The sequence below is a fragment of the Myodes glareolus genome, chromosome 21, assembly GCF_982192425.1.
Source record: "Myodes glareolus chromosome 21, mMyoGla1.1, whole genome shotgun sequence".
In the NCBI taxonomy this organism is placed as follows: Eukaryota; Metazoa; Chordata; class Mammalia; order Rodentia; family Cricetidae; genus Myodes; species Myodes glareolus.
In genome coordinates this window covers 9,978,508-9,996,321 of record NC_142046.1, presented here as the reverse complement: position 1 = coordinate 9,996,321, position 17,814 = coordinate 9,978,508, and the positions used below count along the sequence as shown (strand labels likewise).

Sequence of the window (17,814 nt, the reverse complement as noted above, 5' to 3'; positions counted from 1 at the left end):
TATCAAACAACAGCCCTGAAAAGTAGCCAGAGCCTTCTCTACTGTGATGCTCAGAACAGGTTCCTGGCAGCAAAACATAACTCTCCTGAGACGCCATGCCCATACGCGCTCTTGAGCCTTCATTTTTCGTGTGTGTGTGTGTGTATGAGACAGAGACAGACAGACAGAGAGAGAGAGATATGCATGTGTGCAGTACCTGTTAAAGCCAGAAGAGGATGCCGAAGCCCCTGGAACTGTGAGCTGCCCAATGCGGGTGCTGAGAACTAAACAACAGTGCTCTTAACCCCTGAGCCCTCTCTCTAGCCATCATGTCTTCATTTTATGAGCCATTCATAACACAGAGGCACAGTTACAAGTAGACAACACCAAAGCCATCTAATCAAACTCAGTTTCAGAGCTTGCCGGTTATCCAAACAAGCATTCCAGCCCCAGGGGGGCACTTGTTCTCTTGGACAACTTCAGCAGCTGGAGTCACCACGTCTACCAGCCACAACCTTGATGCCATGTTTTGCCCATTGGTGCAAATACTGCTACAAATGTTCCTACTGTGCAGTGAATGCCTGTGGCCACCCTAACTGTGTCTGTTGAAGCCCTGTCCCCAGAATGATGGCACTGGGCCTCTGAGAAATAACTAGGCTTAGATAGGCATTTAAATAAAGGTGGGACCTCATGATGGATTTAGCGTTTTTATCAGAAAAAAAAATTACAAATTGCTTGTTCTCCGTAAAGTATGGGCCAAAGGAGAAGGTCACTAGTTGTTTGCAAAACAAGAAAGCTTCACTTGGGCACTGAGTCTCGGGCCTTGAGCACACTGAGAAGTAAGTTCCTGTTGTCGAAGCCGCCCAAGTTGTGATGAGTGTTGTTAATGGCAGAGCAGGAGAGTTTCTTGTTTGCTCATCTAAGGCGTAGGGACCGAACCACCGCACAGTCTAGGCAAGTGCCCTACCACTGAGCTGTGGTTTTGTTCCTGTTTTTAACATAATGCCTTATTCTGTAGTGCAGGCAGACCTCAACCTTACTATGTAACCCAGGTTGGTTCCAACTCACAGTGATCCACCTGCCTCGGCCAGTCGGGTGTGGGGACTGCAAGCATGACCCAACCCCCTGGGACATTATCCCCGTTTTTACTGAAGAACAGGATAGCTGTGTAGCTGTCCCGAGGTCACACACACAGGCAGTAAACGGAAGTCTGGAACACAACAGGCAGTCTGGTTTTATGATCTAGCCAGGATGCTCTTCAGCCCCCAAGAGCCCAAGGGTCACACCCAACAAGTGAATCATCTCCTTCTTGAACTAACTTCCTCAATTCAAAGGACCCACTCTCCAGACCTTCCAAGTTGGTCACAGGCTGGCTTGTCCCGCCTTTTCTCAAACATAGCTACTCAGAATGAAACAGCAGAACATCCTAGAAGTGGTTACCAATCTGTCAACCCTTTGAACCTGTATCTCTTGCATTCTGACTGGAGGCCACCCCTCCTAGGCCTGTACCTAAGGACACAGTTGCTTGTTGTAGCCAGGGGAGGTCTGCTGGCTCATCCAACTTAGAAACCCAAAATTCTGATGTTAACCCAAAAGCACCAGAACTCTGAGGCCACTAAAACATTCCCACTGTGAAGATGAAGGCCATCTCAAGACAGCTCCTACAGTTAAAACATTCCCATTGTGAAGAAGGCCATCTCAAGGCAGCTCCTACAGTTAAAACATTCCCATTGTGAAGAAGGCCATCTCAAGGCAGCTCCTACAGTTAAAACATTCCCACTGTGAAGAAGGCCATCTCAAGACAGCTCCTACAGTTAGCTGTACAATTAAAGAGCTCATTGAGCCCCTTCTTAGGCACCTGCTGGGGCTTTGCTATGAAGCTGGGTCTCCCTGAGGCCACTGACACGGGAGCTTCCAGAAGCAGGGGCAGCACAGTAGGTTTTAATTGACAGATGAGTTTGATGACTGAGAGACATTTGCTTCATCCTGCTTTCCAAAGCCAAGGGAAGGAAGGGAGGGAGAGAGTGCTTCACCCAGGCACAAATGAATCACCAGTAAAATGTAGTATGGATTTTTGCACCAAAGCCAACCACTTGGACAGCTCCGTTAAACTTCACAGACACTTTAGGGCTGCAGAACTTAGGGCTAGTTTTTTGTGGAATTCCTATCTGAATTTTATTTATTTTTCCTTTATTTTTAATTATTTTTAAATTTTATGTATGTGAGTGCTTTGCCTGTGTCTACAGGTGTGCACCACTTGTGTGTCTGGCACCCATGGAGGCCAGAAAACAATTCAGGATCCCCTGGAATTGAAGTTACAGGTGTTTGTGAGTCACCACATGGGTGCTGGAAATTAAACCCGGGTCCTCTGAAAGAGCAGCCAGTGCTCTTAACTGCTGAACCACCTTTCCTGCCCCTTTATTTTTCTTTTTTTTAAGTCAGGGTCTCCCTGTAAAGCTATGGCTAGCCTGGAAGTCACTATGTAGACAATCTTGGTCTCAAACTCATACAGTCCTCTTGTCTCTGCCTCCCAATTACAAGGATTCCATGCATACACCCCAACCTGGCTTAAAATTTGTATAAGTTTATACAAATTACTTGAGGCTGTTTTGGGCTTAATGTGCCTTCTCTCTGGGGTTAGCCTACAGAAATGCAAGGTATGAGGGAGCACGGTAAGAAAAGAGATGACTACTTTGGCAGAAGTTACCTGGACAGTCTGTGGTTTTAGCAGCCAGCCAGGGCTGGGGACTACAGGAAGGGTGGAATCCTGTTTACAGCTCATTCCTCGCCTTCACCCTGCCTGGTCACTCTGCTGGCACCAGTCACACCGAATAAAAGCAGCCTTTCCATCCCCACAACTCTAGCCGGTTTCATAATTACCTGTTGACATACTCCCAAAACACGACAAACACAGTCGAGACAACCAGCATCGACAGGACTACTTTTCCCTTGATATTCATTATTTTCTCCTGTGGGGGGAGGGGAAAGAGAGAGGGAAAATAGATTAAATAAATTAAATCTGGAGTGAGAGATGGCTTCTTGGGCTGGAGAAGCAGCTCAGCGGTTAAGAACACTTGCTGGTTTCCGTTCCCAGCATCTAAATGCACTCCCAGCCATTGGTAATTCGGGTTCCAGAGAATCTGATGCCCTCCCTCTTCTGGCCTCCATAGGTACCAGACACATGGGTGGTGTACACACACACAGGCAAAACACTCGTATACATAAATTATTTTAAATAATAAAAATAACAAAAGGCCTCTGCCCACATCATTTCTAACAGGATACATTTGTGTGCAATGCACTAGAGATGAGAGGTGTGTCCCTGCTCAAGTGCACAAATAAAGCCGATGTCATTAATGAGACTGCATGCTCTGGGAAGGATGCCAGAGCCGGAACCGGAGCCGGAGCCGGAGCCGGAGCGTCAATGTCAGCAAGTAAGGAGGTAGAGTTCCACAGAACTCCAGCTAGCTCAGATTCAGAGCACCTCTGGCTCTGGGGGAGGTGTTCCCATTCCCCAACTCTGTAGTTCCTGGAGTACTGAGGACACAGCTAATGCCCCTTTATAACCTAGGCTTTGCCCACTTTCCACCCCTACCCAGTTCGCTCCACCACACACCCACAAGCAAGCAAACAACTGGAACTACAGGAGGAAAATTGTGAAAGAAAGGGAAAGTGTTGCTTGGCAGGAAGGCTGGGAAGTCCTTCAGTGTGGGGTGATCAGGAAAGGCAAGCAGAAGGCACATGAAAGGTGACTGCTGGATACAAAGATAAGAGGTGCCCCTGTGAACAGCAGCCTAATGGGCTAGCCAGAGAGAGCCTTAGGACGGAGAGTGGGCAGGGGTGCACAGAGCTCTCAGAGGTCCACAGGGAGTTTGGGAGGAAGAACTGGATCTGTGTTCATGTGCTGAGGGGTGGGGAGAGGGTACCAGAACCCCAACATTAGTGGGGAGAGTCAGACACGTCTAATGGCCATAGAGAATGGGCAACTGGATCATGATCTGCATGTTGCTGTTCCTATAGTGGGAAGTTTTGATATAACACATTGATTGATACCTTACTACACTCTTCCGTGTAGGGAGAAATTGTTCCTGGAGACTTGCCGGCTCTCTGAGATTCCAAGAACTCAGACAGAATGAGCCTTTGACCCACAGTGAGCCAGTCATTCCGGAGCCAGGCCTCCTCCATCTGGTTCATGCACCTCACAAGGCAATAGGACCTGGCCTTATCACCCAGAGTGCCATAAACCTAGAGACCAAGCCCGCCAAAAGAATTGAGCAGATCTTAACTGCTCGCTTTGCCCTCCTGGCCGTTCCTGGAGATCCCAACTTCCAGCTCTCAGTATTACTATGGTGGGTGGTACTCCAGACACCCCAAGAAGAAAGGTTAGCTGAGAAACCTGTAAGAAGGCAGGCTGAGCAAACCATGGAGACCAAGCCAGAGCAGCACTCCTCCGTGGTCTTTACATCAGTTCCTGCCTCCTGGTTCCTGCCTTGAGCCCCTGCCCTGACTTCCCTCAGTGACGGAGTGTGACCTGAGAGTTGTAGGACAAAATAAGCCCTTTCCTTCCTGTTGTTTTAGACCATGGTGCTTATCACAGCAGTAGAATCCCTAACTAAGGCAGAGTTCCAGGGTCTGAACCCAGGTCCTCAGGTCTGGCAGCAAGCACCTTTACCTGCTGAGCCACCTCACTGGCCTCTTCCTTTTAGGTAGGTAGCTAGGAATAGGGCCTTTCATAGAGTTGGTTTCTTAATGAGCGCAACACAGACATAAACTGTGGGATCATCTCAGCAGAAACATCTGTAAACCAGCAGAAGGCTTCCAGATTAAGTCCAGAAGAGAGTGCAGAGACTAGATCCAAACGCTGTACATTAGCCAAACTGAGCTCGGAAGCCCTCCTCCTGCACACTGAGAGCCCAGCTTCTGGGTGACATAGTTAATTCACTGTAAGTTTAGCCCAGAGGCCATGGAGTGACCAGTACACAGCTGGTCCCCAACCCTTACTGTGATGCTGGCTGATCCCCAATCCTCACTCTCACATCCTAAGCCTGCTTCCCCTACCCTATCTCCCACCCAACCAGAGAGCCCCACACCCATTCTGAACCAGTGAGAAGCCTGTCCATGGGCTCCCTAGTTTACTACAGGTTCTAGCCCAGCAGACAGGGCAGAAAAACACCAGGCAAGGACACTCATCTTCCGGTCCCTCCTCACTTTTCAGAGGGCTGCCTTTCTACTTCCGGGAAGCTTTGCTTGTTCTTCACTAGCTCCTTATTCTGTGTGTAGGGTGATGACCTGGGTGACTGCTGGGTTTCCCAAGCCTTAGTCTGAGCCAAGCCCACCTACACCAAGAAATAGACCTCATCACACTGAAGGATGCCCCACTAGACCGAGAGCCAGAGAAGTCCCAGGTTGAAGGTCACACAGATCTGAGGCTGTGGCAGTAGATCAGGATTTGAGTCCTAACTTTACACAGGAAATTACAGTTTTTCAGTCTTCATCCACATCGCTATGAACACCTTGGAAAGCCAAACATCCTTTTGCAACTCAAGGGGCGGCTCAGCCCCGATGTGGGATGCCCTTCTGTATGCTGTGAATATGTTTTATTATCATTGGTTAATAAAGAAACTGATTTGGCCAATAGCCAGGCAGAATAGAACCAGATGGGAAATCCAAGCAAAGATGAAAGGAAAAAGAAAGCAGAGTCAGAGAGACACTAGCAGCCTCTGAAGAAGCAAGATGTGTGGTAATGCCATGACCATGTGGCAATACATAGACTAATTAAACTGGGTTAATTTAAATTTTAAGAACTAGGCAATAATAAGCCTGAGTTAATAGTCCAAACAGTTTGTAATTGATATTAAGCCTCAATTAATTATATTAATTAATTAATTAATTAATTAAATTAATGATATTAAGTGTTTATTAAGGAACTGGCGGGTGGGAGAGAAACCTCCAGTTACCCAGCCCCAACTGACATTCTATTCTATAATCTCTATCCCATTTGAATATTTCTATGGATAAACATTAATGTGTCCCATTGCTTGGTTCAGCTGCATGGGAACCGCATGGGAACTGCATGGAGGCTAAGCAATCCATGTGCCTCAAAGTCTAAATTCAACCTATCTGGGCCCAGAGTTTCAGATTAGGGACTAAGGACCTTGACTAGATCAAATTAAGCTGGTTTCCTTGTTTTGACAATGGGGATAAGAATAGTGACGGGCCAGGTGTGGTGGTGCACACCTTTAATCCCAGAACTCAGGAGGCAGAGGCAGGTAGACTCTGAGTTCGAGGCCAACCTGGTCTACAGAGTGAGTTCTAGGACAGGTTCTACAGCTTCTGAGAAACACTGTCTTGAAAAATAAAACAAACAAAAAAGATGACAGCTGTGTGTAAGCCACCAGAGAAACCTGAAACCTGAGCCTCATACCCAAAATGTACCATGGAGAGAGTGAAAGGCTCCTACATGGTTTCCTCTGACTACCATCTGTGCATTCTGGCATATGATGCAACACACACACACACACACACACACACACACACACACACACACATACACACACACACACACACACACACACACACACACACACACCTTTAATTCCAGAACAACTAAGGAGGTGAAGCAGGTGAGTTTCAGGGCTACATAGTGAGACCCTGTCTCAGGAGAGGGGAGGGAGAAGGAGGGAAAGAAAAAGGGAGGAGAGGGTGACAGAGGGGGGAATCATAAAATAGGATACATGCTCTTTTAAAATGTTAGTCTTCATTACTGATGTTCATAAAAGAGGCTGCTGGGAGGGGGCTGAAAATGGGGGCTGATACTCAGAAAGTGCTCAAAATATTTGGAAGAAGGAGAACTCTGGGATAAAAACAGCTTATACAAATGGATGCAAATCAAAGTTTCACCATCTATATTGTAATGGTAAAAATAAAATGCAGCCGGATCCCCGAGGGGTGAGTCACAGCACCAACGCTATGGTAAAAACAAAATGCTGCAGACCCCCGAGTGGCAACAGTGGGTAGCGGTCCCGAGTCCATGGTGGGCCATGAAGGCAGCCGGATCCCAGGCAGGGAGCTGCATGGTGGGTGAGAGACCAAGACGGATAGGCACGCCATGCAGAGAAAGTGGGTATTTATTTAGTGGGTTATGGAAGGAAAGGGAAAAAGAGTGGAAGGGGAGAAGAGAGAAGAGCAGTAGAGAGGCAGAGGGGGAAGGGAAGAAGTGGGGAGAAGGTAGAGAGACAGAAGCTGCCTCATTGGGAGAGAGATGGAAAGGGAGAGACTCGGGCTGCAGGCAGGAAAGAAGAGGCAGTGGGATGTGGGAGGGAGTGGGTGAGGCTTGTCTCTTAAAGGGACAGGACAGACCATTACATATACCAGCTCAACCTGAAGAAGAGCTACTCTAAAGGGAAACTAACTCTAATTTTCTCTAATCAGGTTCTAGGACACCCTGTGCTTGCTGAGAGACAAGGGTGAGCATTGACTTCCAGGTTCGGCTGTGCCAACTTACCAAGGATCAAAGCAAAGCCTCTGCCAAGTAGAAGAGGGATGACACAGAGAGACAGTATTGCCTACGCCATCGGAGGCGGTCCAGAGCAGCACATCTCCCAATCCTCACTATGAACACCCCAGTAGGTGTGGGTGTTGCTGAAGCCCACAGACCATACAGTAAATGTACAGGTGACAGACCAATGGACTAATCCACGGGAAGTGTATATGTCCACATGGAATAACCCGTTTTGCACAGCTGCAGGAACACTTGTCTTTTGGAAAAGTCGCTGTCACATCTGTAAAAACCTTGTGAAACCATGATTCTTCTCTTTGAAATGGGATTCATTCCCAGAACACCTCAGCAGTGTGACTGCTGCACAGGCGGTGGAGTGACCTTTCCATTTCCTCACATCATGAGGCCTGAGAGCGATAACATTCACTCTTTGTTCTAACAGTCAAATTTACATAGAGTCAACCCCACAAAATTACCTGATCACAGACTCCATAGAAATGTCTAAAGAAGACAGGCCGTGAGCAGGAAGGCAGCATGCCCCACCTTTGCTAACAAGCAAATCTGGGTGTCCCCAAAACTGGTTATCCCAGAAGAGACTGGATGAGGAGAATGGGGAAATCCAGGATTCAGGGATGTTTAGTAACCTTATTTAGAGATTTGGGATGTCAGGTGTTTCCCCTTGAATGCTGGCTCTTTCCTGGGTGGTGTCACCTGTTCCTGAATGCTGCTTTGTCAGGTTCTACCTGCCCTTTTTGTGACCCTAAAATGCATGTGATATCATTGTCTTTGCCTATGGAAATCTCCAACTATGTCTGTAAAAACTAAAAAACTCAAGGAGATCGTCCTTCATTTCATTTTTTCCCCCTTGCTGGAAAAATAAAGAACATGCAGAGGTAACGTGCTTGAGTTCAATTTTTTACCCTCAGATCTTGGCTAGCCACAGATGTCCTATTCTGAACCCTAGGGGAGTTGCTGAGGTTCGTGACCCAACTGGTGACCTTTTTAGAGTTCAGGAATTTACATCAGAAGTGACTCTCGAAGTACATTTCTTTGTAGGCTTCCCTGATGGTCGGAAACCACCCTGCTGCTGAGAGCCTTGCCATCTGAAATGCTGTCAGAGTGAAGCGCTAGAAATGGGCACAACATGCTTCCCAGAATCTTCCTAGAAGCTCAAGTCCCCAGGGAAGGGAGGGTCGGCTGGATGGTCAATTAGTCTTTTAAAACCATTTTGTATTTCTCTCTGGACCAAAATGAGCCATTTGGCAGACAATGTGGCCAACAAGTTCTTCGACATTTGTTCCTCGGAACTTTGAAAACTGCACTTTTGAAGAGGGGTGGACAACAGCTGTGCTCCCTGCCATGGAAGAGGGGTGGACGGCTGTGCTCCCTGCCATGGAAGACGGGTGGACGGCTGTGCTCCCTGCCATGGAAGAGGGGTGGACGGCTGTGCTCCCTGCCATGGAAGAGGGGTGGATGGCTGTGCTCCCTGCCATGGAAGAGGGGTGGACGGCTGTGCTCCCTGCCATGGAAGAGGGGTGGACGGCTGTGCTCCCTGCCATGGAAGAAATGAGTTGACTTCTTTTGGGTCTTGGCTCCAAGATAATAATAATGTAATGCTAATGTCATGATGATGATGACGATGATGATGATGATGATGATGATGAGAAGAAGAAGGTAGAGGAGGAGAAGGAGGAGGGAGGGAGAGAAGAAAGACAGAAGGAAGATTGAACCAGAAAGAGCCTCAGGCATGTGCAGCCAGGTCACCACACAAACTGTGCCTGGTGTGTGCCAAGGACAGGCCATTAAGAAGTTCAACATTTGTAACTCTGTAGAGGCTGGGGCCATCAGGGATATTTCTTAAGCAAGAGTCTTTGATGTTTATGGGCTTCCCATACTCTATGTTGAGTTTTGTACTGTGTGAGCTGTGTCATTCACAGCAAGGTGGTCAGGAATCGAGCTCATGAAGCTAGGCTCGAAGGACTAAACATTGCCACAGTGATTTAGAGCTGCTGGTGCTGCCCCACAACCTCCACCAAAGCCTACTTAAAAAGATAGCTTCAGATAGGCAGAAGAAAAACCATCTGGAAAAATAAAAATGAAAGTTATGCTTTAAAAAAAAGAAGAAGAAAGAAATGAGTTTGAATCATGTAGGAGAACCCTGGGGGATCTGAGCTGGCCCAGTGGTTCAGCTTGTGATGGTGTGGGGCTCTGCTGCCAGCTCTGAGACCCTCTGTCTCTGTGATCTTGTTGTCTGTCTCTAACTCCACCCTCTGGCCACTCCCAGATTCACCCCTGCAGCACTTGGCTCCTGTGTGGGTTCTCATATGAGCACCTGTACCCCAACTTCTGGGACATACGCTGACGCTGGTAGCATTTCACAGGACAGAGCCATGCTGCGAAGCCTCCACCTTCCTGGCTCCACCTCATGGTCCAGTGACCACCCCTCAGAAAACCTCACAGAGTCACACCAACCAAGTGATATTTCTTCCAAACAATTCCTCTCTGGAGGGGACGCTGTGCAGGCCTGTTTTCTCCATCTCATATCAGGGTGAAAGGTGACCCTCAGCTGGAAGTTGGATGCAGAAGGGCCCTGGAAAAGCCATTATCATTATTGTGGAGAGCAGGGGACAGGCGGGGAGAAAGCACTTGCCAAAGAAACCAAACCTCCTAGGAAGCATTTGCCTTCCTGCCTACAAGCCTGCCACCGCGGCCTGGAATCCACCCTTCTTCCCCAAAGAATGACCAGGCATGATGAGTCCAGGGCGGCACGGGCCCTGCAAGGTACTCGGTAGGTGCACCAATATGTTTGTGAGGTGAACAAATCAATGAGAGCCACCCAGACCCATCAACCACCATGGACTAGGCTAGTGGGTACTAGTCCTAGGTACTTAGTAACCAGAGACACATCAATAAACAAGACCCAGAGGAGGAGGCAAAGGCTAAATGGGCTACCGAGTGTCTGGTAGTGACAGATGTTACAAAGGCAAACAAAGCAATAGAATAACAAATAGGATATTATTGCCTATTGACTGTGCACATGTGTGCGCGTACACACACACACAATATTATTGCCTATTGACTGTGCACATGTGTGCGCGCACACACACACACACACAATATTATTGCCTATTGACTGCACACACATGCACATACACACACACACAATATTATTGCCTATTGACTGCACACACACACACACACACAATATTATTGCCTATTGACTGCACACACATGCACACACACACTCACATGATGGAGCTTCACATTTCACCACTGTATAATCCTAAACCTAAGATAGCATCCTCTGGTTCCCCCAAGCCCTCAGTTAACCAAGAGTGTTAATTCAGCACTACAGGTAAAAAGTAGATTAAGTGGAGTAGATTAGGTGGAGACTCTGAGCCCAGCAAGGTTCCAGATGTATCCCCTGGGGAAGTTGCTTAACCCGAGGCTCTGTCTCATGTATAATATGGAGACACAAACATCTTCCTTGGGGCTTTGCAAAGGACAGAGGTGGGACCAAGCCTCATTGGGCCAGGCAATCAGCATGTATGGCAGCCATAACCATAACAATGTTCTTTAGGGAGAGAGGTTCCAGTCATGGATGCAGAGACAGGAATCTCAGGCCCATATAACAAAGCTCTCACAGAACAACTGAAATGAGCCCAAGACCCCATTGCAATCTGAGGGAAACCCTACTTTGCCCAATCTGGGGCAAGGCTGCAGTCAAACGTCCCCACTGCTTCTCATGGGTGCCTGCATTAGGCATTTGCCAAGATCAGGCAGGAGAAGAGGCCAAGGCCCATCCTTTGCAAAGACCGAGGGAGGCAGAGTTTCACAGTGGATAAAGAAGTCTTTGGACTGATCTTCTCCAGGCTTTCCCCACTCACCCAGGCCTGGACAAGAAACCAGTCCCAGGGCACATCCCTTAGGCGTAAGAGCTCACCCTGCTGCCACGGTCCATTTGCTCTTCCTAGACTGACTGGATGATTGGACGACAGACTCCTTGGTCAACCAACGTATCTGAAGTACAGAGGCTGACTTACCAGGACACAGGAAGCTCGGGCCTCCAGGACTCTCACAAGACGGAGCTTTACTCATATTGGAGCACAGATAGGAACAAAACTCAAGAAGATTCTAGAGTAGCAACAATCCCCTAGAGTCTGGAGGAATCCATGGCTAGCTCTGGCAGCTGTTGGAGGCTGTAGGAGGTGGCAAGGAGCTGCCCCAGAACCTTGTACAGCATCCAGGACCCACCTTCTCCCTTCCTGCTCACAATAGGCCAGGCCTCTAGTGCCTCCCCAAAGTGGCATCCAAACCTACTTCCCTATGTGCCAAGGATAAAGGGTTACACTCTCAGGAGATCTGCCTGAAGCCACCTGACCATCCCAGATGTGGCACCGCTATCAACAAACTAAGGAGCCAAAAGCAACTCTGCACTGTGCTAAGCAGTGGACAACAACCACTCGTGAACTATGATGGAGACCAAATGAACTAATTTGTCTTTTGGTTTTATTTCTCTTTTTCTTTTTTACTTCTCTATTGAGTTCCATCCCCAGGTCCCAGGGTCTCATATGGTAAAGAGAAATGACACCTGAAAGTTGTCCTCTGACCACCAAATGCATGACACGAGTGCCCTCCCAACCCCCAACACGCTAAATAAATATAACTTAAAAGAAAAAGATAGTAGAACAGCAGTTCTCAACCTGTGGGTCACGGCCCTTTTAGGGGTCAAATGACCCTTTCACAGGGGTCGCCTAAGGCCATCAGAAAACAGACAATTACGTTACAATTCATAACAGTAGCAAAATTAGTTATGAAGTAGCAATGAAAATAATTTTATGGTTGGGGTCACCACAGCATGAGCAACTGGATTAAAGAGCCATAGCATGAGGACGGTTGAGAACCACTGGCCTAGAATATCTGCGTCAGGACACCGACAAGATGGAGGAGTCTGCGGTGGGGTGGAGAGAGGTTCAGCAGTAAAGAGTGTGCACTGCTCTCCCAGAGGACAGTTTGGCTCCCAGGATCCACCAGGCCACAATCACTGCAACTCCAGAGATTCGACACCTCTGGTTCTGAGGGCACCTGGACTCGTGTGCACACAGACACATACACATGCATGGACGTAAGTTAAAAGTAATAAAAATATTTTTTGATTTGCAGTCAAATACAGCAAGTGTATCAGGATGCTCCACACAACTCATCCTTTTTCCAATGTTTTAATCATTTTATTATTGTTTTCTGAGTGTTGTGTCCGAGGCTTTGGCCTTTTTTCCTACTACGCTATCCCTTCTCATAGTCTACACACTCACCTCTCTACCTGATAGTGATCTACAACTTTAAATTCTTTTCTTAAAGCGCCCTGCCCCACATCCAGTGAGCTTCCAGACTACAAATACCTGCATTCTTCCTGAGCCAGCCAAACTGGGCTAAACCTTTCTCCAGCTGTCTTTCAAGCCTGCCTCAACAACCCTGTGATGTAACTCTACTATTAATCCAATTCTGCAGACAAGGAAACGGCTCGGAAAGGTTGAGCGACTGCCTGTACGCTCAGCACACAGTGCCGGGGCTGGGTCCCACCCAGGGAATGTGCCTCCAAGACCCTGTCGACCATCACAGACAGGCTCAAGTCTCTATGCCGCTCAGGACTACCATGGAGTGACTAACTCAAACACCATCTAGGGTCAGCTTTTTCTCAGATCAGCCGGGGAGTCTGACTGGGTCACTGTGGTGACCATGGCTCTGCTTTCCGGCTAAAACCAAGCTAGACCGAAGGGGCAGCTGGCATGACATCGCTGAATACATCAGGAGCAATGGATTTTAATGGCAGAGTATCTGCCTCTAGGTCTTGTTCTTGGCAGGGGGCCGTGTCAGGGTGAGGGGAACCATTATATTATAAAATTCCCCGTGGGGAGAAACATGATACAGTTGATGGAGAAAAAAAATTGAAGCCAGTTTCCAGTTATGCTTTTCATTAAGAAGACTGGAATCAGGCTGGAGAGCCGGCTCCGTGGATAAGAGGCTTCCTGCTCTTACAGAGGGCCTGCAGCTTAGTTCCCAGCACCCACATCAACAGCTCACAACTGCCTGTAACCAGGGGGTCCGAAGCCTTCTTCTGGCTTCTGTACCCACACATGTGAGTGCACATGCATGCACACATGTTGAGCGCGTGCACACACAAACACAGAACATTAATGACAATAGGATCAGGATAAACACAGATTCAGGAAAATGAGGGCCAGGTGTATGGTCAACTGTCACCCCAACCATCACACACGACACAGGCAGTACACACCACAGGATGTGCACACCACAAGCAGCGCACACCACAGGCAGTGCACACCATAGGCAGCGCACACACTACAGGCACTAGACACCACAAGCCGTACACACCACAGACCATGAACACCACAGGCCGTGCACACCATAGGCAGCGCACACACTACAGGCACCAGACACCACAAGCCGTACACACCACAGACCATGAACACCACAGGCTGTGCACACCACAGACCATGAACACCACAGGCCGTGCACACCACAGACCATGAACACCACAAGCCGTACACACCACAGACCATGAACACCACAGGCCGTGCACACCACAGGCAGTACACACCACAGGCCGTACACACCACAGACCATGCACACCACAGGCTGTGCATACCACAGGCAGTACACACCACAGGCCGTACACACCACAGACCATGCACACCGCAGGCAGCATACACCACAGGCTGTGTACACCACAGGCTGCGCACACCACAGGCCATACCATACACCCTTACTAAGAGGTATCTCACTGCTTCCATTTCAGTCTCCTTCAGGAAATCCAAATGGAGAATCCAGCTACCATTTTTCCTGGCTGCCCCAGGAATCATTCATCAAAACATTCTCTACATCAAGAGATATGCTGGGGTGTTCTGTGCAGTCTCGAGAAGACTCAGCGCTCTCCCAGTGTCCTGCCCCGCCCCAGGACGCATCTCCACTGGCACTGGGAGTGCGTTCTCCCTGTTCCTGCCCCTGCACTGCCAACTGGAACCCTACACAGAGAACTCCAGGCTGCACCCTGACAGCACTGAGCCCTGCCAAGAGAAGCGGAATCAAATGGAACTTACAGCCAAAATCCCTGAGCCAGCATTCCGCCAGCCCCTGCTTCCAGAGGCACTGGGGAAAGGAGAACAAAGCTACAAGAGACCAGGGAAAGGTTAGGGAGAGAGCAAGGATCTTCCCTCAGGTGGGACCTCTTTGCGGCCTAACAGTAGTTTCTGGTAACCCAAGACCAGCAGACACAAATCCTTTTAATCAAGCGCATACCTCATCGTCCGCCGTGTTCCCTCCAGAGCAAACGGCAAAGTACTGAGCAGGAGGCAGGGCTCGGAGGCCCTAGGGGAAGGTACAGTGTTCCAGCTCCTGTCAAAACAATAAACAGCTGTTTCAGGAAGAGGGGGGCAGACAGAGCCCTCAGCAGCGGTCACAGGCTTTGTTTCCTCGACCCCAGGAAACGGGCTGTTGACCGGATCTGCATGCCAAGGCAGAACCGGTGCTCTGAGCCATCCTCGGACTCCCTCATCAAGGGGAAAACCAGAGGACCAAACCAGGTCAGGAGTCACAGGAGACCAGATGGCCACCCCTCCACATCACCCACTCCTGGGGAAAACTGGGAGCCATGCGGGACACAAGCAACCTCATGTTATACCTCCCAGGGACGGCCAGTGGAGACGCATGTGAGACGGCCCAGGGCAGATGCAGGTGAACGAGGACTTTGATGAGATTGCTACGTGTGGTGCTGAGAAAGCTTTGCCTCCACAGCCTGGCTCTGGAAGTCACACTGTTCTGTGGAACACTGTGCTTTAAAAAACAATGTGAGCCAGGTGTGGTGGCGTATGCCTTTAATCCCAGCATTCAGGAGGAAGAGGCAGGCGGATCTCTGTGAGTTTGAGGCCAACCTGGTCTACAGAGTGAGTTTCAGGACACGGGACAGCCAAAGATACTCAGAGAAACCCTATTTAAAAAAATAAAAAGTAAGAGAAAGTAAAAAAGAAAAAGAAAAAAGAAAGGATGGAGAACCATGTGAATCTCCACACAAAAGCCTTTACCGTACGAACTTGGAAAGGCCAGAGGCCACACCTGCTCCTGAAGGGATAAGACTTTTCCCTCCCCACCCTACTGGGGGCAATTTAAGAAGAAGGATTTCTGTCTAGGGCTTTTTTCTTTTTCTTTCTTTTCTCCTTCTTCTCAAGTAGCTCATGAACTCACTGTGTATCAAGGATGGAACTTCTGACCTCTTGCCTGCCTGTCAATAGTACTAGGGTGCACCACCACATCCAGCTAAGTGATACAAGGGATGGGGCCCAGGACAGCGTGCATGCTGGGTAAGCTCCATCATCAGCTGAGCTTTTCCAAAGGCCCATTGTTCCCAGCAGCACTGCAAATGGCACACACTGGCTCAGGCAGGGTCCCTGCCTCACTCCCTCCCCAAGTGGCTGGGACACTGCTGGGAAGTCTGGGAACCCTAGAGGATGGGAAGGGACCAATGCCAGACAGGAAGGAGTCAAGGCCTGGCCCAGGTCACTCAGCCTCCTCCTCCTGTTCTCAAAAGGAAGTGTCACGGCTTCCTCCGCTGAGGGCAGGAGCCAGCAGACCACCACCTTCAGGAACCGGAAGTTCTTCCTAACAGCCAACTTCAATGAGTCTGATGACATCCATTCGACCCACGGGAACACAGGCCTGTGACAGCCATTCTGCTCTCAAACCTACTCCCAAGAGATGAGCATCGGAACACAGCACATCCTGCACTGGACCCCAAGGCCCATCAGAAACGGTAAGTTGCCACCAGGTGCCACAATGGCATCCTATCTGTAACAATGAGAACAAGCAAGCTGCAGCCACGTCACATCAACAGAAAAACTTCTACACTCCGTACACGGCAAAAAGAACTGACCCAAAAGGATGTATCTAGGGTCAGGCATGGTGGTGCACGCCTACCCATGATCCCAGCACTTGGGTCAGGCATGGTAGTGCATGCCTACCCATGATCCCAGCACTTGGGTCAGGCATGGTGGTGCACGCCTACCCATGATCCCAGCACTTGGGTCAGGCATGGTGGTGCACGCCTACCCATGATCCCAGCACTTGGGTCAGGCATGGTGGTGCACGCCTACCCATGATCCCAGCACTTGGGTCAGGCATAGTAGTGCACGCCTACCCATGATCCCAGCACTTGGGTCAGGCATGGTAGTGCACACCTACCCATGATCCCAGCACTCAGGAGGGTAGAGCAGGAGGGGCAGGGTTCCAAGGCCAGTTTGGGCTACATAATAAGTTTGTGGCCTGTAAGCATTACAGCTCAAATGGAAAGGTATCCTGGCAGTCAGGAGCCAAGCAATACCACAAAGTCACACCACACAACAAACCTCACACAAGAGATTTATTGGGAGAGAAAAAAACAGGAGGGTGACTGCCTCTGCTTGCGCAAAAACACAGCAGCAAACCAAACAGGATACGGGGCTTTTAGGTCTTATAAACAGGGAGAAGATATGGGATTCCCTTCTGGATGCTATGAATGCTTTATTACCATTGGTTAATATAGAAGCTGTTTCGGCCAATGACTTAGCAGAGTAAAGCCAGACCAGAGAGAGAGAGAGAGAGAGGGAGAGAGAGAGGGAGAGAGAAACAGAGAGAGAAACAGAGAGAGGAGTCAAAGAAACACCATGTAGCTGCCAAAGGAGACAGATGCCAAAACCTTAATAGTAGGCCATAGCCTTGTGATAATCCATATATTAATAGAAATGGGTTAATTTAAGATGTAAGAGTTACTTCATAAGAAGCCTGAGCTAATAGGCCAAACAGTGTTGTAATTAATATAGTTTTTGTGTGACTATTAGGGTCTGGGCTGCCGGAAAATGAATAAGCAATCTCCGACTACACAGGGCTTAAATAGAGTTTCTTGGCATGGGAGTGGAACTTTCCAGGGTGGAGATTGGTGAGATTTCACATCCAGAGATTGAGCTTTTTTTTTTTTGGACTCTGTAGGATGGGGGCAGGAACAGTAGTTAGAGCATTCTGTGGATGAAACCTAGTAGTTAGAGGTCCTGGGGGAGGCTGGCTGCTCATGTAGCTACAAGGGTGTACATTCCCCTCTTTTTGTTTATTATTGATAAACAATTAGGTCATAGGAAAGAGGGCAATGTTATCACTATCTATTTCCGGCTGAATCAAGGCGTTAGAGTCCTTTGGGAATTTGATCTTCACCATCAGGGTATAATCATGAGTCGTTGGCCTCTGACTGTGTAGACAGGGGCTGGTAATCCTATAATAGCAACTGATTAAAAGTC

At 48.8% G+C, this 17,814-nt stretch overlaps 1 protein-coding gene across 12 annotated transcripts in view; it reads right to left on the bottom strand.

The window, feature by feature from the left end:
• Ggta1 (glycoprotein alpha-galactosyltransferase 1 (inactive)) overlaps positions 1-17,814 on the bottom strand; it is an 80,732-nt gene that overhangs the window by 18,700 nt on the left and 44,218 nt on the right. For 4 of the 12 annotated variants that reach the window (XM_048432247.3, XM_048432248.3, XM_085681313.2 and 1 more), the window contains exons 2-3: positions 14,795-14,890; positions 2,860-2,948 (exon numbers count right to left, since the gene is read on the bottom strand). In XM_048432247.3, coding sequence (XP_048288204.1) covers positions 2,860-2,939 — 80 coding nt within the window. In that variant the 5' untranslated portion in view covers positions 2,940-2,948; positions 14,795-14,890. The remainder of the gene's footprint in view (positions 1-2,859; positions 2,949-14,794; positions 14,891-17,814) is intronic. The other 8 variants (XM_048432250.3, XM_085681319.2, XM_085681312.2 and 5 more) reach the window with 2 other exon arrangements.